This window comes from Tasmannia lanceolata, unplaced genomic scaffold, assembly GCF_043159265.1.
Source record: "Tasmannia lanceolata isolate RefF3 unplaced genomic scaffold, GAP_Taslan_0.1 ptg000015l, whole genome shotgun sequence".
Classification (NCBI taxonomy): Eukaryota; Viridiplantae; Streptophyta; class Magnoliopsida; order Canellales; family Winteraceae; genus Tasmannia; species Tasmannia lanceolata.
This window is the reverse complement of record NW_027518692.1, coordinates 42,698,243-42,723,461: the sequence shown is the minus strand read 5'-3', so window position 1 is coordinate 42,723,461 and position 25,219 is coordinate 42,698,243. Positions and strand designations below refer to the sequence as shown.

General features: G+C 37.9%; 2 protein-coding genes across 2 annotated transcripts; one reads left to right on the top strand and one right to left on the bottom strand.

The window, feature by feature from the left end:
- Positions 1-735: 735 nt before the first annotated feature.
- On the top strand, positions 736-7,382 carry LOC143847379 (uncharacterized). The gene is made up of 6 exons (XM_077356186.1): positions 736-960; positions 4,060-4,318; positions 4,746-4,782; positions 4,907-5,012; positions 5,201-5,311; positions 7,074-7,382. The coding sequence occupies exons 1-6, from the start codon at positions 844-846 to the stop codon at positions 7,194-7,196; spliced, it is 753 nt and encodes a 250-aa protein (XP_077212301.1). The 5' UTR covers positions 736-843; the 3' UTR covers positions 7,197-7,382.
- Positions 7,383-9,450: 2,068 nt separating this feature from the next.
- On the bottom strand, positions 9,451-15,043 carry LOC143847378 (ras-related protein RABA5c-like). Its single transcript, XM_077356185.1, has 2 exons — positions 14,305-15,043; positions 9,451-10,014 (listed from the first exon to the last, which is right to left on the bottom strand). The coding sequence occupies exons 1-2, from the start codon at positions 14,630-14,632 to the stop codon at positions 9,698-9,700; spliced, it is 645 nt and encodes a 214-aa protein (XP_077212300.1). The 5' UTR covers positions 14,633-15,043; the 3' UTR covers positions 9,451-9,697.
- Between the last annotated feature and the right edge of the window lie 10,176 nt (positions 15,044-25,219).

Below are 25,219 nucleotides of genomic sequence, written 5' to 3'. Positions count from 1 at the left end.
GCCAAATTTCTGGATTTCAACTAAATTTTTTGGTTTCGGTAAGGACTTAAATTACCCCGGAAACCAAAATTTAAAACCTTGCTTTATGCCTAGTGAAAGTTATTACAGCTCTCACAAGCCATAAGCCGATTAAAAAGGAAAAGACAACCTGAGTTTGTGCGATTATTAAAACAAGATTGTGCTGATATCATTTACACCGCTCTAGTTTCGACACATCCACTTCCACCCCTATAGTTTAAAATGTGACAAATACACCCCTATAGTTTCAATTTGTTTAAGGTTTGCCTCCTCAGCTGAAGGTTTGTCCATAGATTGAAGGGTTAGGATGATCCGATAGAGCTGATTTTTTGGGCACACCGTATCTATTTTAGGACCCATCAAATGAATGCTTTAGATCATCCAAACAATGTGGGCCCACATTATTTGGATGATTTTTTGGTAGTGTTTGGATTTGGGTATGGGCCCATACTATTTGGATGATCCAAAGCGTTCATTTGATGGGTCCTGACATAGATAGGGTGTACCCAAAAAATCAGCTCCATCGGATCATCCTAACTCTTCAATCTATGGACGAACCTTCAGCTGAGGGGGCAAACCTTAAACAAATTGAAACTAGAGGTGTATTTGTCACGTTTTAAACTATAGGCGTGGAAGTGAATGTGTCAGAAACTAGAGAGGGTGTAAATGTAATTATCCCTTTAAATTATGGCCACAAATTTGCATTTTTGTCAAATGAAACCAAACCCCCGGAAGTTTCTAGCCTTCTGATATTCTGTGCTCTGTTATTTGAAGTCTCAAACCCTCTCAATTCTTTGAGAGCTTCCCATTTTCACCAAATTTCTGATGGATTCCAAAGACCCATCAGAGAATGGGCAAGAACAAACTCGGAGCAGTGATGTGGAGCAGAGCAAAGTGGGTTTGATGAGAGTGTGGGTTGAGAGAGAGGATCCAACGTCAAAGGTACTTTCTTTTCCATTACTTACCCTGTTACCCATCTTTCTAATCTTGTTCTTTTCTTTTGTGGGATAGTTTGGATTCTGATTTTCTCTGTGGGGTTCAGGCAAATTATTTTCTCTATTTTCTCTATTTTTTTCTGGTTTTTTTTTTTTTGGCCCTTTTTCCTTATCAACAATCTGGGTTTTTTTTAAAATTTATGGTTTGTTATTCATTATTCTTGATTTTAGTGACCTTTCTTCATTTGGCTTACTGACATATCCTGCATCCATTTTAGCCCTGTTCAAGGGATGAAATTCGTAGCTTTGGGAATTGGTGTTCATATAAGGCAGTGACACTTCCTATTCCAAGCTCATAGTCATAGCTAGTCAAAGTCGTTGTGGGATCACTTGAGAAGGAGCTGTTCTCGATGTGCAATTACAAGCAAAAGTGTTAAATCAGGCGAAAACCATTAAAAACGTGCCGTGTGGAAAATGTCTATTAGTCTTCAACTTCTATTTTTGTAATCTTATTTGTACCCTACTTTTTAGGCATCAAATCTTGTCCGTTTGGCTGGGCTTGATTTTGATATCATTATAAAGGTTTTTTAATTACCAATCTAACAAGCCTAAGATAACGCAATTTGGACATGATTCGAGGAAGTTATGGCCAACTTACGGACTTGTACGTGGATTTTTATTTTGGGGGTTTTTTTGTTAAGTTTTAACTTTTAATTAGGTTACTTTAGATGGACGACTGAGATTAGTTCGCTTTTGATGCCTTTGAGTTAATTGAGAACTTTTAAGTATTTTCCACTTATGCTTTGAGAAACTCGACTTCGACGAGATGAAGTAAATATCATCCCCTTCGACATCGATCGAAGTTTTCTATTCCCTACAACGGTGATCCAAGGGTCGTTTTCTTTTTTATTTTATCTATTGTGCCTCCGCTGCTAAGAAATGAGGTAGTTCTATGTTTTCTTTCAACTGCATCGAGTGTGGTTTAGTTTTTTCTTTCTGTGAATCATCACTATTTAGCTATTTTAGTTTCAAATAACATGAGTTTGTTTGGGGGTTGCTTATGGTAGTAGGATTGGGCCATTGTTTATCTAATTTTGCTTTCTTTATCCTTCCTGGTTTTGGTAGTATATTGGAATTGGGTTGCGTGGCTGTGGTTGAAATCTTGCAATTACCTTTTGGTTCTGTTTAATTTGCAATATCCTTTTGTTTCTGTTTAATTCGTGGGCTTTTTTGGTGAATTTGACAGAGCTGCTTGTCAAAATAATGCATCACGTGTCTCTATAACTTGAGTGGGGCAAATCCTTTTCTCTAGTGGATTTTGGGTACGGCCATATTCCAATGAGCAAATTTTGTATTGGGATTTTGGATAATTCGGATCTACTAGTGCAAATGCATCATGAAATTTGAGTCATTTAAGTGCAAACAATGGACATATTCAAAGCACAGTTGAATGTAGTTAGTTGGTTAAGATTTAGATACTCTAGGGATCTGTGTCACTTTCCCAACTGCCAATGCCCAATTGCACTTGTAAAGCTAGGAGTATCTATGCTGGAGGGTCAATTGTTGGGGCTGGTTCATAGCTTAATAAACAAGAAGTGCTGGCAGCATTGTTCTCTGGACCTCTGTAGGCCTCACAGAAGATGCGAGTTCGCACCAATCATCAGACAAATTAATTTCCTCACTGCAATTCTTACTTGTTGTCTAAGTAAAAACTTAATAATTAATAGACATATGATGGCTCAAACCTATACCCAAATGTGGTAAAATTCAAGATCAACTATTCTCTGTTTGGCCTCTAATTCTAGTGGGTCCTTTTTTCTAGTTAGTAAGTCGACTCTTAATGAGTTTGTCTTCTTTTCTTCATTATGCCTATGAAATCAGACTTTGCAGCTGTTAATGAAAAAGGTTATGGTTGCGGGTAGAAGTGTCGGAATCCAATGCGGGTACTGAGTCGTATTTGGAAAACCTTGACAAAATGAATTGGATTCGGAAATATATTTTAATCAATTCTAAAAATTTAATACTTCTACATAATAATTAGATTATAACAGAGAATATATTGGGATTTTTAAGAAGTGAATTTAATGTTTTATTTCAATATAAAATGCTTACTATTAGTATGAATAAAACTCAAAACCCGTGGCAACTATAAATTTGTGCTAGTGTCATTCAGAAGACAAATCGATAGAAGAGATCTAAAAGTGTTGCACTGAATCTATACTCAACTCAACTCAACAAAGCCTTTGTCCCAAGCTAGTTGCGGTTGGCTAAATGAATCCTTTAGAAAAAAATTCATGAAGAAGGTAAAAGGGATCTACCCGGCTCTAATCCTGGTTCTAGTTGGGTTCTTCTACATGGATCATTTTCTTCCATTCTATCCTATCCAAGGCTATGTTCTCTATTATGTTCCTAGCTATCAAGTCTTTCTTCACTGTTTCTACCCATGTTATTTTCGGTCTACCCCTACCTCTTTTTACTCCATCAATTTGGCACGAGTCACCTCTTCTCACCGGAGCATCCAAAGGCCTACGTTGGATGTGTCCAAACCATCTTAAGCGGTGCTCTCTCATCTTCTCCTCGATTGGAGCCACCCCCACCTTTTTACGAATATCTTCATTTGTTTTTCGGCCGACTGCCAACCTGACGCCAACCCTCCTCCTTTATCCTGGCTTGGGACAGGCTGTGAAAAACACAGGCGGAGTTGTTGCACTGAATCTATGAAGTTTCAAAATCCGATGTGTGTCCGACATGACTACGTCACCCATTCAGAAAATCCATGGAACATAGATTTGCAGCCGTGGGCATAATGTGGAGATTAGACACGTAAGTTAAACATCCACAATTGAGATTTGGTTGTCTAATCCTTCTGTGCAAATGTGAGAAATTATTCATTAAATTTGAATCTTGCGCAACATTTATAAGGGAGCAAACAGTCCAAGAATTACTTTTGAGTTCCTTGCTTATGTATGCAGTTGAATTTTGCTATGGGACCTGCCGTTCAATACAGTTATTTGTGGTCTATATTTTTTTGAGTTCCTGTTTAATTATAATTGGTTTTGGTTTGCATTGTGAATGTGAATGTATTAGTAATGCATGATCTATGTAGGAAGTTGATGATTTTATGCTCAGAAGATTTTTACGTGCACGTGATCTAGACATTGAAAAAGCCTCTCGCCTATTTCTCAAGTACCTAAAATGGAGGCGGGCAGCTGTCCCCAACGGTTTCATTTCTAAGGCCGAGATCCAAAATCAGCTCGCACATAAAAAGGTGTACATGCAAGGGTTCGATAAGAAGGGGCGCCGCATATCAGTGGCCTTTGGTGCTAAGCATATCTATTTCAAAAGAGATATAGAGGAGGTCAAGCGTATGTATTTTCTTTCAAGAAGCTGTCTAGTTAATTTTATTTTAAAAACTTGAAACTTGATTTATATAAATGAGGCCAGAGTCTTAGTGTTTTGGTCTAGTTTCGAGTTTAACTTATGTTTAGTCACTCTGAAATTTCTGAGTAGTTAGTAGAGTTTTTGTGGTAACTGATTTTGATTGAATTATATCAGGTTTTGTATAGACCAAGTTAGGCTGTAATGTCATTAATTTGATCTAGCCTTTAGGTCAATTTTTGAGTGCTAAATGAGTTTTTAAGCACTAATTATGAAGTTATTTTTGAAAGCCTTTCCCTGTTCTTCATCCTGAAGTTCATTTATGCTAGAATAAGAGGGGGATGCTGAATTTTAGATTTTAAAAACATTATGTACTAATCCTCCAGCTAATCACATCTCTTATAATTGTTACAGGTTTTGTTGTATACGTTCTTGACAAGTTGTGTGCCAGGTATATCTCATCTTTGTGATTATATATGTTAGTTTCCGATTTCCTTCCATTACCCTCTGCTCATGGGTGACATTTTAAGGTGCCAGAGTTGTAGTTTTCATTTAACACTATTTTGTTCTCACAGTATGCCAAACGGACAGGAAAAATTTGTAACGATTGCTGATCTTGAAGGATGGGGATATTCACATTGTGATATACGTGCGTATACAGCAGCTCTTGAAATAATGCAGGTTTGTCTCTCCACCGTAAACCTTTTTACCTCCAAAGTAAAGGTTTAGAACTCAATTAAGTACCCTAAAAACTCGCTAAGTATTCGAAGATCAAAATGTTGAACTAGAACATAAGCTTTGTAAAATAAAAAATCTCCATTAAATTTTGATTCCAAGAGGTGGCTCTGCCCTATATTCAATCATTGCAGGATTATTACCCAGAGAGGCTCGGCAAATTACTTATAGTCCATGTGCCTTACATATTCTGGACCGCGTGGAAGATCGTGTACCCATTTATTGACAAGAACACCAAGAAGAAGGTACATTCTGAAACTCATTTATGCTTTATGTTTATCTATTAAGTGGGTTGTGTTTTATGTTTGTCTGGTAAGCGGTTTTAGTTGCCCATATGAAGGGTTCGGTCAGCGTAATCCCTTGTTAGGAATGGTGCAGTATATAGATCTAATTCTTTTGGATATAGTCCAGACAACCAAGATGTATCTCTTTTGATACTCTTCAGTCAGCTTAGCCCTTCCATGATAAGAATGAAGTTATGATGTAATTAGTTTAATTAAAAGATGGGTTTTTTGGTACTAGGAAGCTCCATTTTTATAGAGAAGCTGATTGTGAACTGACTGCCCTCTCATAGGATGTCAAACTAACTAGGGACCTTGGCTCATTTATACAAACAAGGAGCCAAGCATAAAACTGAGAAGCAACTGACATGGGATTAAACCCACAAAGAAGATATTCTTTGAAAGAGGAAAATGCCCCAGTATTTCTTCTAAGCATTCAATTGGTTATAACTGTGTGGTGTTTCCTATGGTTTTCAAAGGGTCTCTTCCTCTTCGGTCTCTTAGGTGGATTTGGGCTTTTATTCCCTCGTCTTATGAGTAGACCATAGTTTTAAAACTCCCCAACGTCATCATGGAGTCCTCCGAGTCGACTCCCCTTTACCTTGGTCCCGTTCTGCGTTTCGCCGCCACATTTTGCGTTTTGCCCTTAAGAGTCAATAAAAACTCCTTTGGCTCTCCCGAATTATCACTGCGTCAACCGAGTACTCGACTGCGTCGTGCTGAGTCAATAGGATTTTCATCGGCCGCATCCGCGTTTTTAAACACTGGAGTAGACTTTTATATTTGACTTCTTCTATGGCTTCGTAAGGGTCTTTCTAAAAGGGTTAACAAAATCTCTATCTTCAATGAGGTTGGCATATGAGTTTTCTATTTCCCTGTTCAAGATGTTCTAGAGCCAGTATGAGAGATTGTTGAAGCATGTTGTGCATCTCTAAAATTTTATGCGTATTCCCAGCATACTTAAAGAAGTATATGTATACTAGTAATGAAGGTACTTATGTATAGAATGTGGGTGTTTAACTCGTCGGAGAAATTATATGGTGCCCGACTGTCAAGTCTCTTGTTGGTGGTGCGTCAAAAGTACCACCCTTGATGTCTGATCCAACAGCAGCCTCTTAAAAAGTGGTCTGCTGTTGGATCAAACATCAAGGGTGGTACCGCCCACAAGGGACTTGACTGTCGGGCACCATATAAATTAAAAACTCTAACTCATAGTTTTGTAGTTTGGAATTTGGAATAATTTGGTGTGGCAAATGTTCGAAAATTCGGGAAATGATGCTCGGGAAAATCAGAAAAAATGCTTGTCCTTTTAATTATTTTTTTTTTGGAAGCCAAGCATGGTAAATTTAGTTATTTACTATATATACTTATTTTTCTAAATAAGACAACAAAAGGCATGGAAGGATGGTTAAGTGCATGTATTTGCCGGACTAGGATGTGAGTTCAGTTTTTACTAGTGTCTTCTTCAATAATTATGAACTTCTCACGAGATTGACAAATAATATATGAGAAAATTAAAGACTTATTCCTCAAATTCGGTTTACTCTAGGTTTGATCCGGAAATTTTTGCATTGGATTCGAAAAATACGGGACTTTTTTTGAGTTCTTCGGGATCTTTTAAAGTTTAAAAGGGAAAATACCAAACTTCATTTTTTCAAAAACATTTTAATTATTCGGAGAATTATGTAACTAATCACTTTCTTTGTGTAAATTACACATTTTGCAGATTGTTTTTGTGGAGAATAGAAACCTCAAGGCGACACTACTGCAAGACATTGATGAGAGCCAGCTCCCAGAGATATATGGAGGCAAACTGCCTCTAGTTCCTATTCAAGACTCAACAAATTAGCCACTCTCTCTCTTTCTCTCTGGTGTATTTATCTGTTTGAGAAGTAAATAAAAAACTGTTATTCTCAATATATATGGAAGCAAATTGCCACCAGTTTCTATTCAAGACTCAACAAACTAGTCACTCTTAAGGTAAATTCTCTTCAGTGATCTTTGACACTCTATAAAAAAGCTGGCTCTTGTTGGATGGAATGTGTTGAATTTCAAATAGCAAATATATACAGAACAAAATGAAATGTAAATAAATAGTACTTGAATTGTCCTCTTGCAAATTGGATATCCATTATCACACATGAAATTAGTGAACACGTATGGTGTGCCTCGGCGAGTTTTAAATAATAAAACTCGAAAACACAAGGAAAGTTCAGAAAAAATTTGTTGTTTGAAAAAGAGAACAACCCCTTTTTTACAGGGAATTAAGCACCCTTTTACATAGATGATCGTTCAAAGTTGTCTATTCATATAATGTACTCGTTCTGACAATCGATCTTTCTACTTGAACTTGTGATCCCGAGTCACATAACAATTTTATGAGTGTGATACTAAACATCCATTATAAAGTGACATTAAGTAGGGGCCTGATTGGATGCCGAGAAGATTTTGATTTGGATTTCTCACATTTGCTGCCCTTTTTGTGTTGTGATTTGGATCCAGATCAAATCCATTGATTTCCAAATTAGTGACTGACAGTGAAAAAAATCAGATTTCCAAATATGCTGTGGAAATAAGTAATAGGAAATCCACAGATGTGGCCTTTTCCTTCACCCCTTCCCTCTCTATGCTCCCTCAACATGAGCTGCCGGATCTATTCATTTTGTATTCAAAACTCAATTCCAAATCCAATTACAAAATAGGAGGTATCCAAAAGGGCCCTAGAGGGATTTGCTAGGGACTAATGCAGAAGGCATTTCGAGGCTGGGCTGTTGCATGTGAGAGCAGCCACACAGGCTCAGGTTCTGTCTTATTCATTTAATTCGTCTGAGGTTGCTGCTCTCACATGCAATAACCCAGCCACAAAATGCCTTCTGAGATTGTCCCTAGCAAATCCCTCTAATTAGAATATGAAGATTAAATAGACACACACACCACATCACACTCCCTAAGCGTCTCTTGTCTTCTTTAGATCCCAACTCTTATTGAAATGATACATTTGACCTCTTTTTACTTGGGACAGCCCCCTGTACACTAGAGGGTAGGGGTGTAAATGGATATTCGGAAATTCGATTACCGTCCGCATCCGAATCCGTTTAAAGCGAATATTATCCGAATCCGTTTCAAGCGGATATTATCCGAATCCGTTTATGAGATATCCGGCTCTTAGCGGATGCGAATCTGGTAAATGGTATATCCGATCCGTTTAACATCCGAATCCAAAAAGTAAATTCTTTTTATTTATTATTAATAATATCATTAATATTTATTTTTAGTAATGACACACTACCTTTTCTTTCTATAAGAAAAGTGAATACTTAAAAAAAAAAATAGCCCAAACCCATTCCATCAAAATAACCCAAACCCATTCCATCATATACAAAAAAAAAAGGAAAAACCCAAAGACCACTACCAACACTATCATCCCCATCCCCATCCCCATCGCCTCCCTCTCTCTCTCTGCCTTTGTTTTAAAAGGAAGAAGAGGATCTCATATATTTTAGGGTTTGAGAGTTAATTTTGTGAAGAGAATGTAGAAGTCTAGTTTTAGGGTTTGGAAAATTCATTCTAGTAAGTAGGAGAAAAAAGATAAAGTGCTGCAATAAAATGTTAGAATTTACCGGATAAACGGATACGGATAATATCCGAATTCGAACAATATCCGACGGATACGAATTCGGTAATAGATATTAAATATCCGTTGAATCCGAATCCGAATCCGAATTCGGATAGTGTATACTGTAATCGAATTCGGATATAGCCATATCCGCTCCGAATTCGATCCGTTTACACCCCTACTAGAGGGGGCTGTCCTAAGTAAAAAAAAGGGGGCAACTATATCACTTCCCTTTTAAATTAATGTCTTCAAAAAGTATAGACGGCCCCACCAAATTCGAAGATCCAAAGCATTCATTTAGATCGTACGTTTATAACATGCTGTTCTTCTACAGAATACAGATCAGAGGGTTAGGATCATCCTTCGGAGATGACTTTTGGGGCACAACCTGATCTACATATAAAAACTCTTGATAATTATTCATATTCCTGAGCCTTATGATGGGTGTTTTTCTTCTTCTGTCCATTATCAAATTAATGCTCTGTGATAGAAATGAAACAAAAGATTCTCAAATAAATAGAAAGATCAACCACATGCCTCTACCAACTTTAATCTATCATAAATTACAATGCCTGTATCCCATAACACAAAAAAAAATAATCAAACAAAACTATGGTTCTTATTAGGTACAAAAAAAAAAACACTGAAAACAAATCCAGATTAGGAGAGCAAATGGAAAACCAATTTTGAGAAACCCTTGATCTGTAAAAGTTATGGAATGGAACAAGTGATTTCTAACAGCAAGAATACTTGTTTGGAATTTGTTTTGATCCATCAGTCCCATCATTAACAAGGCTTACTCTGTTGAGAGACAATTCTGCTTTATAGGAATCAGAATTCAAGACCTTCCTGCTGACATTATTGTAGATCTCCTTGATAACAATCTCAAAAGCCATCCTAACATTTGTAGCATCTAGGGCTGATGTTTCCATGAAAAACAGCCCTTCTGATTCTGCAAGGCTTTTACCTTCCTCCACACTCACATCCCTAATATTCTCCAAATCACATTTGTTTCCTATCAGCATCTTTGCCACAGTTGTATCAGAATGTGCTGCAAGATTGTTACATAAACACAAAGCTTGAGACCTCTAAACCCAAGAGAATATACAGATTAGATAAATTATGATATGTGATTCCAGGAATCATAAAGAAAACAGGAAGAAAGCATGAAAATGCGGTGCCCTGACAGACCAACCATAGATGTGATGCCTTGAGAAAATTTATGGTTTTGAACGAACCAATTTGAGGCGAAAAGGAATTTATGAAATGAATGCAATAGCTAATACAATCTGTTCAATTTATATTAACAGTAGTCTGGACATTTTACAGAGCTTACAAGCGAGTCTCAAACTCTCATGGACTCATCACTAGTTTCGGTAGAGTCAAACTTTTTGCAACATGACTGATGAACTTTTAAAAAAATTGCCATATGAAAATTGTTCTGCATATGAAGATCAGGCATTCATCAAACATGGCTATTTAGACAAAAATCATAATTCCTTTATTTTTACATATAACTAATATGATTTGTGGATATATAAAGCTAGCACAATATGTAAGATTATATCCAACAATTCAAAAAAGAAGAAGAAGTAAGATTAGTATATCCAACCATTCAAAAAAACAAGTAAGATTTTATCCAAAATTATCATATAACAATGGGCCTGTTGACACATCGGATTTTCTGGGTTCACCAAGTCTGATACCTCCTGCACGTGTTTAAGTTAGATTGAACTGTTCTAGGAATTGAGAATGTTCATATCACCTATTCAAATATGTGTGGTAACTTGATACAAGCAGTATTAAATTCTAGCCACCATGCACATCCTATGTCAGCAGTCAGTAGAAAATGTCTAGAATCTAGTGATTCTGTTGCAATTAAATGGGGACCCACCAAGTTCTGTTTGCAGTTTCTTTCAAAGTGAATGATTTAAAGGACAAAGATGTCTCACTAGTTTCCATTACTGTGTTCTTCCGAGTATCAGTTCTCATATAAAATGCTAGTTTCTGCAGGGAAAATGCCAGCAATGATTAGTTTGAATTTGAATAGTCAGGAAAGATTAAGAACAGCTCTGATTCTTCAGAGAAGCCGACATACTGGAACATGTTGTGTATCCTATATTTTTCTATGGCCATTAACATTCTGAGTTGCACATTTGCTTTGTTTCAACCCACGTACCCATGTGACACATAGCAAGCACAGGTTAAGACCAGAGACATAGTTATTTGACAAATTAGCATTTTCACAAATCCCATTACATTTATTTCATTTCAGAAATTCCTCAGTAATGGCATGTTTGGCTACCATGATTTTTATCCTTCAAAAACAATTTTTCCAAGGTTTGTTATTGCCATTTTTAGGTAAAAATTATTTCAGATAAAACTTTTCCATCAAAAAACCTCGGAAAGTTGTACCTAAAATAATTTTTACCTTAAAATCTAACACGGTTGGACTGACCACTACCCAGTAGAAGTTTCATATCTTGCCACAAGCTCATGTCATGTCAAATCCAAAGACTGCAACACCAACATGCCTATAAAAATAATTGGTATTCACATTTAAATGTGAAGATTTTTAAGGCCAAATTTTGCAAAGACATATATGCAATACTTTCAAAGAGAAAGGGGGACAGGAGGTGAATCACAACTACAGGCAAACTCATTCCAACAGCTTAACATCATCCAAGTCATTAGCAAAAAGAATGCAACACCTTTAGAAATCAATAGACATTGTTTCGTTCTGGGGAAAAAAACCCAAGGTATAGAGTATTTTATGCAGAAAAATAATTCCCAGCAATATATCCACTCCAATCAAATATTCCTTTCTAGCTATTTCTTGTAAACATTTGAATTTTAATAACATGGAAATAAAATAAAATTCCAATAAAATAAAGAACATCCATCTAATCATAACAATGGAACATTTTTAAAGAAACAGTAGGTATTAAATAAATCCATAGAAAGTTATGAAGATAATCATCACATCGATCAAATGTTGTAGAATCGCTCCAAAAAAAAGACACAGCATCACAATGCGGGTATAGAATTGAGATTGACAGTCAAAATCAAGAGAAAATTTTCATTCTAGAAAATTTACAGCACAAGCAAGCTTTAGTATTTCCAATAAAAACCTAAGGTATAAACTCAAATTATAGCCCTTGATAGAAGGCTTTAAGGTGGACAGCCCAGACCACGAAGTTACTCACCTACAATTTGAGGATGGTAACATCTTACTTTGGGGGGCTCATGAGAGAAAGAGTGGAACCCAACTTTGAGACATTATGAAAAAGCAACTGTCAGAGACACAGCATCACAATGCGGGTATAGAATTGAGATTGACAGTCAAAATCAAGAGAAAATTTTCATTCTAGAAAATTTACAGCACAAGCAAGCTTTAGTATTTCCAATAAAAACCTAAGGTATAAACTCAAATTATAGCCCTTGATAGAAGGCTTTAAGGTGGACAGCCCAGACCACGAAGTTACTCACCTACAATTTGAGGATGGTAACATCTTACTTTGGGGGGCTCATGAGAGAAAGAGTGGAACCCAACTTTGAGACATTATGAAAAAGCAACTGTCAGAAGATTAACTTTGCAAAATCAGTGCTCATGGGGACACATGAAGAAGCCCAAAGGGCGGAGGAAACAACCAACATTTTGGGATGTACTCAAGCAGATGACAACTTGTTTTATGGATAGCCAATGCACATTTTTGAGATGTATTTGAGCAGATGACGACTTGTTTGGGGCTTCCATTATGGATAGCCAAAGCATTTAAATAACTTTGGAATCTAGTGGTAGAGTGGTTTTGGAAGAAAATATTAGTTCATGGGTAAATCAGTTCTACAAGAGCTCCTTAAAAATAGACACTAAAAAATTCCATCAGTTCTACAAGAGGTTCTTAAAAATAGACACTCAAAAATCAGTTCTAATAAAAGCAAGATTCGTCAAACTGTTAACATCCAATCAGCACATCTCAAAACAGAAACATTATGTTTAGAATGACAACCCTGCATCCACATAGCACATTATCATTCAATCAAGGCCTCATATCTAAAATTAGGTATAGAAAGATAAATTCCCCCTCCCCCCTCCCCCAAAAAAAAAAAAAAAAAAGAAGAAAAGAAAAAAAAGATTGAAAATTCACTATCCTATAAGTAGATGAGAAATTGATGACTCAAACAAGATAAGAGCAAGAGAAACACACCCAGAAAGGAATACCGGTCTCTAAAGGGACCAGGATTTTCTTTACAAGGACTAGAAACACAAAGGATGGAAGCCCAATTCAGGAAATAATGAAAAGCAAAACAAACTGAATTTGGGTTTTGGATGAGAGAGCTTGGAATTCATTTGAGAAATAAATGCAAGATCTATGTGGGCAATCATTGATTTAACGATTGATGGTCTAGATTGAATAATTAGATTAAGTGTGATATGCTATGATTTGTGGACATGGACACGAATGTTGGTAGACATAGGGTGCCGGACAGGGCAAACCCCCAAAATTAAGAAACAGGGACACTCCTAAAATAGAAAGTATATATAATCATAATTTGTCGATATGGATTCATGTGTCGAGTTTTGACACAGATATGAGTAGTCTGACATGGCAACATGTAAAAATCTAGAAGTGGTGACACGTACATATACATAAAATTATTGATTATTACAAAAATACGTGTCCACACACCTACATTGACTCTAACAATTAGCAATACAATTAAAAGTGTCCAAAGGAGTGTCGACACATGTAGACACGCATGTTGTGTCGGACATGGCAGGACACGTGTGTCAGCAATAAATTCAAAGTGTCGGCTAAATCATAGGTGAAATGACTCAATAAATTCAAAGTGTCGGCTAAATCATAGGTGAAATGACTGGAGTTAGCCATTGACCACAGCGATTCGTAAAGGGTATAAGGGTAATCAGTGCATCTCATCCTCTTAACACATGGATGGTTAGTGTGTAGCCCAATTCAACTACATCGTTAAGTCTAGATAGTGTAGTTGGTTAAACAGATTAAGCCAAATAGAGTTCTATTGTGGCTTGGACTCTAGGAGGCCTTTTCTATAAATATGGGCTGCCATAACTTGACCAAAGGAGATCTCCCCCACCACAGAGCCAGTAGACGACCGCCATGGCCGATCAAGATAAGTTTTCAATCTTCCTTTGTATTCTACATATTTGCATGGTTAGATCCTTAGATTAATAGATTGTACTGTTTTGATTAGATCTATTGTATAATGTGATCATGACTTATTCTAATTGTATATCAATTGAATACCATGACCCTAAATTCTACAATAAATACATAGCAAAGAAAGAGAGATGGTGACATACTATTGAGCTCGTCGAGCCATCGGTGGACGCTGTCAAAGGTAGTCCTCCGGCTGATGTCGTAGACGATGAGAGCACCGACTGCGCCTCTGTAATAGGCGGAGGTGACGGCGCGAAATCGTTCTTGCCCGGCGGTGTCCCAAATCTGAGCCTTGACCTCTTTCCCATGAATATCGATACTCTGGGTCTGGAATTCCACACCAATTGTGGCCTTAGAGTGCAAGTTGAACTCGTTCCGCGAGTACCTTGACAGCAAATTCGATTTCCCCACTGCTGAATCCCCAATTATCACGATCTTGAAAAGATATTCCTCCCCTTCCTCTTCTTCCATTGATTCCTCTTTGTATCTATAAATAGACTAGGTTAGGATAAAGGGATAGATAGATAGATAGATAGATTGATTGATGGGTTTTTGTTTGTGGGTTGAGATAGATAGATAGATAGATTGATAGGTTTTTGTTTGTGGGTTGAAATAGATAAATATATTGATGCGTTTTTGTTTGTGGGTTGTTCTGGTCTTCTTCTTCTTCTCCTTCTCCTTTGCTATTGCTTTGATGGGAGGTAAAGGAAGGAGAAGGGAGAAAATCTGTTGATTCTAGAATCTAAAGGATGTTCTGTGATTTCTAAGTTTCTGGTTTCTCTAGGAAAGAAAAGTAGTATTTTCAAGCGCATAATAGGGAGGAAGAAGTGGAGGAGAGGGAAGCAGGCAGGCCAGTAAAGGAAATGATGAAAGCAAGCTGTCTGGCTACGTGAGCAGAAAATAAGGAGAAGTGGGTGGACGTATCAATTTCAAGTAATTAATGACTGTCCCTCTCCTTCCTTTTTTTTTTTTTTTTTTTCCAACCCTCAAAGACTATGATGTCCTTGGTTTTTTCAAATGCTTCATGGGGGACCGCTTGGATATACGGAGTTGATATTTGATAATCTAGCATTGTAAAATCCTAGATTTCACTGGCTAAAACCTGGATTTTATAAGCTAGAATCTAGAACGTACTTGTTTTAGGATTATAAAATCTAAAGTTTAAGCTTACAAAAAACAGGTTTTTAGGTTGTAAAATTCAGGATTTTACAATCCTGGATTTTAAAATCCATGATATTACATAGTAGGCCCCCACCTTAATCTTGAACTTCTAGCTGATATGGTTTACTTTAAATCTCGACCGCCCATTTCTTTGGACCAACATCTTGTTGAAGCCAAATGAACTTGCCTCTCCACTTCTTTGGAACCGTTCTTCATAAATTAAAAAAGAAAACTGTGTTTGATTAACCCTCCCATCTGCGCTTGTGGGGCCCACTTCATAGGATGATCCAAACCGTTCATTTGCTGGGCCACAACGTAAATAGTCTGTATCCAATCATATCCAATCAGAGGGTTAGGATCATCCCATGGAGATGATCTACAGGGTCCCCACTATTTATGTTGTACCCAACAGATGAACTGTTTGGATCATTTAAATGAAGTGGGCCCGTTGAACTTTTGGAAAAATAATGATTTCACGCTCACACACCATATGTCTCTTTGTTTTCTTACCATAGGCTGGAAATTTGGAGAGTTAGAGCTATTTGTTTTTTATGGGTGACCCATCTATCCATGGTAAGACCTAGCAGATAAACGGTTTGGATCATTCGTAAAGTAGGCCCTACTGGTACTTTTAACCCTTGCCGATCCTCTCATATAAAATTTCCAATATTATGGCCTTCTTTCCATCACATGAAAGGGTATATTTGGTAATATGTGGAATAATTGTTGTTTATTTCCCTTAATAATAAAGAAAAAAATTATAAAAAGCAAGAGCGCCATGATTATTGATCATACGTGTTAAGATTTATTTAAGTGAGAATGTGAATATCAACCACCAAAATTATATTTTTTTCGCAGATTTAATATATATTAGTGTGTTTGTATATATAAAGAAAACTAAATAATTATGCGGCCGATCTAGAGAACATTTGCCCACGCATTCTCATGTGCTCTTATATATGGTTTTAAGGATTTCCTAGTCAATTTTGAGGAAAGCCATTTGGCAGCTCACTTATGCAAGAGAGAACAGCCACACAAGCCCACTTTTTAGCAGATTTTATCTTGTCTTATTCATTTAATTCATCTCACGTGGCTGTTCTATCATGCAAAAGTGAGCTGCTAATTTAATAAGACAGAGTCTCCTATTATCTTTTTGGGACACAATCGGTTTTCACAATCCAAAAGGAACGCTGCCTGCCTGAGTAACTAGAGTCATACCCTCTTCTCCAGGGGCGGAGCCAGAAATTTACACTTGGGGGGCCAGACTAGCTTCCGAACTTTCTAATTTACATTTTGCCTGTATAAAAAGGATTTGGCAAGTAATCGGGGGAGCAACTTCTAATTTACACTTTGCCTGTATAAAAGAGATTTTGCAAGTAATTGGGGGAGCCGTGGCCCACCCCTGGCTCCGCCCCGGTTCTTCTCCTCCCCTTCCCTTATTAGAATATCATCAAATCCGATAAGTTAATCTTTTCCACAGTCGCAGGGGAGCTTGCCCCCCACGACACACATACATTCCCTCATAGCACACATACATTTGATGTGATTAATTAGCCAAAAGCTTAATGATCCTCTATAGCTAAAATTCCATTTTCTCCAATAAAACGAGCTCTTTAATCATAATGCACATTATTTCGCATGAATAATGTAACCTCATAAAATGTTTAAAGCTCTCTAAAAATGCACCCTTTTTACGAAATTATAATTTTCTTTTGTTTTTAATGTGTATCCTGTAAGGGTGCAATTGGACAGAATCAGGCACTGGAATCAGCATCCCATTCCAATTGCACCCAATTCCGACATTTGGTTTAAAAAATGTATGGAATTGGGGGTGAATTTGACACCATGAAGGAATCAAGGAGGAAAAAATTTCAGTCTGTTTTCGGCCCCAAGAGGTGGTATTCTTATTCTACCCTGTCGATATGAAATTTTTATTCAAATTTTATGATTTAAAATTTAATTTTAAATTAATATATCATTACTTTTATGGGGGAATCGGAATAGGATGCCTATTCCAATTCCTTATTCTGACAATCCAAATGCAGCCCGAGGGTTTGTGTATGTGTTTTGTGAGATTTTATATGGTGTAATACTCAAGTATTTTTCAAAAAGTACAATATGGCTTACACCATAGGATGATCCATACCGTCCATTTGATGGGCTACAATGTGTATAGGTTGTGCCCAAATAATCATGTCCATAGGATGATATTAGCCCTCCAATCTATAGAGGAATTGCAAATTATGGAAAGCTATAGATCGGAGGGCTATGATCATCATATGGACATGATGTTTTGGGAACAATCTATTTACGTTATGGCCCATCAAATGGATGGTTCGGATCATCCTATGGTGTAATCCATCCATACGGGCTTACACCATATAAAAACTCGTGTTCTGTTGTAGTCTATTATTTCAGTTTTCTACAATTTACACACGACAATGCCGTGTAAAAAGGGAAGTGATATATCCACCCTTTTTGATTACTTGGACACCAAGCGGCAGTGTATCAATGACTGCAGAGGGCTGGTTTACTTCATCCTCAAAGGGGCTGATTGCCACCTACACTGCTGCTGGGTGTCCCAAGTAATCAAAAGGGAAGCATAGTCTCTTTCTGCATATATGCATTTCATGTTAAAAGTTGAACGTTCTCTTGTTTTTGGGGTCAATATTTTGTACCAAAAGTCATGAAAATCAAAGTAAAGGAATTATTTACCTCTTCCTAGCATTAGCATTGTTTGGTTGCCGTTTACTATTCACATGTTCAGAAAACTTGATGCTCCAAATTGTGAACGTGTGTCACCACCGGCTCTAGTCAAAGAATCTTTTAACTTTTGTGTTTTGTTTTACATTGGATAGGTATTGGAGAGTTCTTGTTTCTTCAGGATATTTAGAGGATTAATATAGAAGAGTTTGTTTCTATCTATTTACTTGGACGTGGTTACCAAACCAAAAAAAACAGTAACGTGAATAAAATTTAGAGTGCTGCTTTCACGTTTTATCTTGACAGTGCATTGACGTTCCAAATTTTCATACTTTGTTGCATATCAATTTCTCTCTCTTTCTGATTCTAATAGATTTTCTTCTTCAAGAATACAAAGAAGGTTTTCAAGCGGTATCAGAGCACGGTGTTCCATCGGAATACCAGTGTGTTCTTGGATTTGCTTCGGGGGGATATCCAAGTGGGAATACCGGTTTGTTCTTTGGTTGCTTCGATGATATCGAGGTTGGAAGAAGAGATGGCGGAAAGTGTTGGTATGTTGGCGGGGATCAAAAAGCTAAATAATAACAATTACATCTATTGGAAGTCGTGCTTGGAATAGTATGATCTATGGGAAATAGTGAATGGCAACGACACCGAGGTACCAGAAGAGGGAGCGGATACGCTACGGAAGTGGAAGATCCGTGCTGGAAAAGCGTTGTACGTATTGAAGGCGTTAATACAAAAGGAGTTGATTGAGCATATCAAAAGAAGCGTGAGAGGCACTCTCATCTCTCTTTTCACGGGCGAACAATGCATTGTTGCAGTTCTTGGAAAACGAGATTGGCTCATTAACACAAGATAATTTATCTGTTTCTGATTATTTTATGAAGGCTAAAAACTTGTGTAATGAGATATCTCAATTAGATGAAGAGTCTAAGATTAGTGAAAGCCGTATGCGGAGAATGATTATCCGCGGCTTGAGGCATGAGTTTAGCAGTTTTATCACTGCTATTCGTGGTTGGCCAATGCAACCGTCTCTCTTGGAGTTGGAGAATATCTTGATTAATCAAGAGATGTGGGCAAAGCAGATGGCTGGATTGTCTGTGAAAGAAAGTGAGGAAGTGCTTGCGATGAATAACAAGCGGAAGTGGCAGAAAAATAAAAAGCCGAAGGATGGTTATAAGAGAGATGATCAGGCTAATAACAATGAAAAATCACAAGAAAAACGTTATTTTTGTTGTTATCAATGTGGTAAGCCTAGTCATATTAGAAGAAATTGTCGGGCTAAGATTGATACCGATGATGGGAATGTAGTCATCAAATCCAAAGACAAGGAGGATGATGACGATGGTGAATGTGATATGCAAGCTTCTTTTGCTTGTGATGTGGCAGTGGAAGAGACTGCTACGGAATATGACTTTGAGGGGGAGATTTCTTTTGCACTGAATGCTATAGCTCCTAGTGTGAAAAGTCAAGTGTGTGCAACTGTGGGACACGATCCCGCGAGAGGGGTGTGGGTGCGAGCCGCCGCGCGCTCTCTCTTGGTCTCTCGTAACCACGCGATTGGCGTGTGCATTTTATGATTGATTTGAATTCATCTTTCATGTGAACTTGGGATCACTAAGGCAACCCGAATTCCACACGAAAGAAAATGACAGAGTCGCCACCTAGATGTGGGATCTAGGACCCATAATTGACCAGAAATCTAGACTCGCTACCTGGTTACGAGAATGGAAGGTATGGGGATTTATCCACCACATGCACCATTCCTGCCCGATAATCGGTCTTCGATTCCAAAAGCTAACTCTTTTGAATTTATTTTAAATGGCTCATTCAACTCTATGTTTATGTGCGAACTAAGTGACATGCATCCTAGAATTCTAATTTCAATGGAAAGTCCTAAGTGATTTGATTAAGCATTTACAAGAATATTAATATACAAAACACCACAATTTGTTTGTGGTGCCGACTCGCGGGTGGTATGCCATCAGACATCCAAGCTGCCTACGTACCCAAGCCTCACTGGGATCAGAGTCGACGTAGTTCGGTGCACCTAAGCTAAGCTACATATGCCTAACTCAACTAGGACACCGACTTAGACGGATTTGACTGTTTGAACAGTTTTAAGAGGAATTATTTAATTCAAGTTGAGGATTTTATTATCTTAGGATTTCATCTAAGATGCTATATGATTCTTATCTGAATGCAAGTTGTCCCTTAGACTAATGCAGGTTTGCCTTACATCCTAGTTTACTAGGCTTGTCCTAGGGAAAGATTGGGTGACTAGTGTAACTAGACCTATGGCACGGTTGCTATACATAGCAAACGTCCGTGATGAGGCTGGACTCCTGACTCTAGGACTCCCTAAAACCTAGGACTCCCTAAAACTTAGGACACGACACGACACGACACCAGTGTTCCTAAATTGGGCTCTAAGGGTTCCTAAAGGAATTTTGAATCCACCGGCTCTTGGGAATCTCGAATTCTTTTGGGTTTGTGGAAACTTTTAGAGTTTTCTTGAAGCTTTTATTATCTGAAGGTATTTAGTGTGTTTGGTAGCTTTTAAAGTTGTTTATTTAGAAGGTTTTAGTTTCATTTGAAATTTTTAGTGGTCTTTTGGTTAATGGCTTTTAACGGATTTTTATCAGTGGATTTTAAATGGGTGAATTTTAGTTTTGTTAATTTTAGGTTGGATGTACTTTAGATTAATGTCTTTCGATTTTGGTTTGGAAAATGACGTTAACACAACCAAGTTTTGACAATTGCACAAATTCGACAAACCATTGACCGTTAAAAGATCTGACAAATGCAGCCCACTAAAACTGTCGTAACTCTTTAACCGCTTGGCCAAATTCAACGTACAAACATGCGTTGGAAAGATCTTTTATAGGGCTACAACTTTGTAGTTCTCCATTGTTTGTAAATCTGTGATTTAGAGGTTCGAATTTGTGTTGCAAACAAAAGGACAGCAACATTAAACTGGAAATGCCTAAAGGTGTGCCGCAACCATTTTGGACTTAACTTTTTAACCGCTCGCTGTCTGATCTAGCACGAATACTCGTTGGAAACGGCACGAAAATATCTACTACTTTGTAGTTAACCATTTCCCACGATTCTGTTGTTTAGAGGTCGAAAAATCTGTTTAAAGTCTAACAGCTAGCACTATGACGGGAATGATATTGGCACCCCCATGTTTTCTTTTGATAGTTCTTATTTTTTTAGTGATTAAAAGACGGTGAATATGAAAAATGGCTTGAATGGGCCTGAGATTAGATTCAAATGGGATGTTTGAAAAAGGGGTTGTTTTTATCTACTTGGCAAGGTGGGGTATGGATATTGGGTTCTTGAGATTGAGTGGGGGCTGTTGTTATCAAATTGGAGTGGGGGCTGTTGTTATCAATTGAAAGATGGAGGTTTTGTAAGCCAAATTAAATGGGTTTTGATAATTCATGTAAAATTCAAGTTTTCTTTCTTGTAAATGTTCAAAATTTTTAATGAATTGTTTTCCCAAAAGAAATCTAAATTCCCTAACAAGCCAATGATTTCAACATCCCATCGCAAATAGGTTCTAATGACCCTAACACATTAATTATATTTAGCATAAGTGAGAACATGACCAAGGCCAAACTAGTACAAAATTAAACATGACATCAACCAAAATATACGCAAAACAACACTCAATCCTACAAATATAGAAAAGAAAATAAAATTCCAAAAGACATACCTTTTTGTAGACGATATTCCATGCAAACTTATGGAGAAGAGGGATTTGGTCTAGAGAGAGGGCTTGAATTTTCTAAGAGAGGGGTTCTCTCCTCTTTTCTTTTTTTTCCTTCTTTTCTTTGGTGAGATGAGAGGGTATTTATAGGAGAATGGGATAGGAGGTTAGGTGAGGTTAGGTGAGGTTAGGTAAGGTTAGGTGAGGTTAGGTGATGTTAGGTGAGGTTAGGTGAGGTTAGGTGAGGTTTGGATGGTTATGATGGGAGGAGAGGTTAGGTGAGGTTAGGTGAGGTTTGAATGGTTAGGATGAGAGGAGAGGTTAGGTGGTTTTGGATGGTTAGACCCAGGTCATGATCTGCCATTGATCTAACGATTTACGGAAATCGGGTCTCGGAATGGAATCAGGGTCCGGGCTATGAAGTGACCCTAGCTTATTTTGTCCCGATTGATTATCCGTAAAGTCAGATCAAGATATTAATGACCTAAAACATATAAATCAATGATAGAGGGGGTTCTCACATGGATTTAACACACTAATTTATTTGTTGATTAAAACAAAACAAAATGGGGTGTCTACAGATGCCCCTCTTTGGTAGAGATGACGTAGTCATTGAATACCAAAGTTAAAAATGACAGAACCATTTTGCGTAGTTTTAATCGACAAAGGACTCTCTAGATACAACGCACCTTAACATAATGCAAAACCTTAGATGAAACCCTAGAACTTGAATAATAATAAAAACTCGATGCGGCGCCGTTCACAAACGGGCAATTAGAGAATGAGATATCATTTTCGAATGGATTCTGAAGGGAAAGGACAAAGATCGCTCTCAAACAGTTTTTAGAAGGAGATGAGACGCCGCTCACAAGCGGGTTCAACGAGGATAAGAAGCATTCCCAAATGGACTTGGATAATGAGGCACCGTTCACAAACGGCCTCAAGGAGGATAGAAAACCATTCACAAATGGACTCGAGAAAAGAGGCAACATTCACAAACGGGCTCAAGGATAAGACAAGACCATTCACAAATGGACTCGAGAAATGAGGCACCATTCACAAACAGGCTCAAGGAGAAGACGAGACCATTCACAAATGGACTCGAGAAATGAGGCACCGTTCACAAACGGGCTCAAGGAGAAGACAAGACTATTCACAAATGGACTCGAGAAATGAGGCACCGTTCACAAACGGGCTCAAGGAGAAGACAAGACCATTCACAAATGGATTCGAGAAATGAGGCACCGTTCACAAACGGGCTCAAGGAGAAGACAAGACCATTCACAAATGGACTCGAGAAATGAGGCACCGTTCACAAACGGGCTCAAAGAGGACACGAGACCATTCACAAATGGACTCAGAAAATGAGGCACCGTTCACAAACGGGCTCAAGGAGAAGATGAGACCATTCACAAATGGACTCAGAGAATGAGACACCTGTTCACAAACGGGTTCGAAGAGAAGACGAGACCATTCACAAATGGACTCGAGAAATGAGGCACCGTTCACAAACGGGCTCGAAGAATTTAGGGATTTTTTTATGAACTTGAATTTGACGTAGGAATGGATTTTTATTTTTATTTTTTAATTAAGGATTTGGATTTGATAAATTTTTTTATTTTTGGAAAATGAGGTACCGTCCGCAAACGGGCTCAAGGAGAAGATGAGACCATTCACAAATGGCCTCGAGAAAAGAGGCACCGTTCACAAACGGGCTCAAAGAGGACAAGAGATCATTCACAAATGGACTCAGAGAATGAGAAACCTGTTCACAAACGGGTTCAAGGAGAAGACGAGACCATTCACAAATGGACTCGAGAAATGAGGCACCTTTCACAAAAGGGCTCAAAGAGGACATGAGATTTTTCATGAACTTGAATTTGACGTAAGATTGGATTTGTTTGAATCGAGGATTGGATTTGATGAATTTTTTATTTTTGGGAAATGAGGTACCGTCCGCAAACGGGCTCAATGAGAAGACGAGACCATTCACAAATGGCCTCGAGAAAAGAGGCACCTTTCACAAAAGGGCTGAAAGAGGACATGAGACCATTCACAAATGGACTCAAAGAATGAGACACCGTTCAAAAACGGGTTCAAGGAGAAGACGAGACCATTCACAAATGGACTCGAGAAATGAGGCACCTTTCACAAAAGGGCTGAAAGAGGACATGAGACCATTCACAAATGGACTCAAAGAATGAGACACCGTTCACAAACGGGTTCAAGGAGAAGACGAGACCATTCACAAATGGACTCGAGAAATGAAGCACCTTTCACAAAAGGGCTCAAAGAGGACATGAGACCATTCACAAATGGACTCAGAGAATGAGACACCGTTCACAAACGGGTTCAAGGAGAAGACGAGACCATTCACAAATGGACTCGAGAAATGAGGCCCCGTTCACAAACGGGCTCGAAGAATTTAGAGAATTTTTATGAACTTGAATTTGTCGTAGGATTGGATTTTTTTGAATTAAGGATTTGGATTTGATAAATTTTTTTATTTTTGGAAAATGAGGTACCGTCCGCAAACGGGCTCAAGGAGAAGATGAGACCATTCACAAATGGACTCGAGAAATGAGGCACCCTTCACAAACGGGCTCAAAGAGGACACGAGACCATTCACAAATGGACTCAGAAAATGAGGCACCGTTCACAAACGGGCTCAAGGAGAAGATGAGACCATTCACAAATGGACTCAGAGAATGAGACACCGTTCACAAACGGGCTCAAGGAATTTAGAGGTTTTCATGAATTTGAATTTGACGTAGAATTGGATTTGATGAATTTTGGATTTGAACTTAATGAAATCGGGGACATTATAGATCGTGCCCAGTAAAGATATTGGAAACCAAGACTTTGACGAATGATGAGACGACCAACCTTATGAACGAAGAACCATTAGTAACAAGAATGGATTAGGAACACTTTTATGAAACTTCAACAAGATTTTTCTCAATGAGACTGTTGGTCTTGTCTTCTTGGGATTTTGATAACTGAAACCTTGAACAAGACATTTGAGATTGGTAATTTAGAACAATGGCTCTCTTGGATATAATCATGAAAAAGTGGGATTTGCCTCTTGACAGGTGTTTAGATAAACATTTCTTGACCAGGATAGTATTTAACTAACTGGAAGGAGATTCCGAATTTTAATGGTTCATCTTTCTGAGAAATTGGCTCAACCACCATTGCATCTGGGGCTCTTCCAAGCTTAAGGTGCCTTCCTGGGGTATGATCTTTTTACGGAAGCTGGGCTTTTTGATGTTTCTACTTCTGAACTCTTCTGAGTTGATCTTCTTTGAAATGTAGCTGTTTGACTAGATTCTCGAACCCTTTCAGGTATAATTGCAGGGAGCTGCCTAGGCCGGGCCTCCTTCACCAAGACAGTTACATCATTTGGACATAGGAACGACGATTGACTCTTTCTAAAGAGAAAACTTAGATGAAAGGCACTACTCAAAGGATTGAGC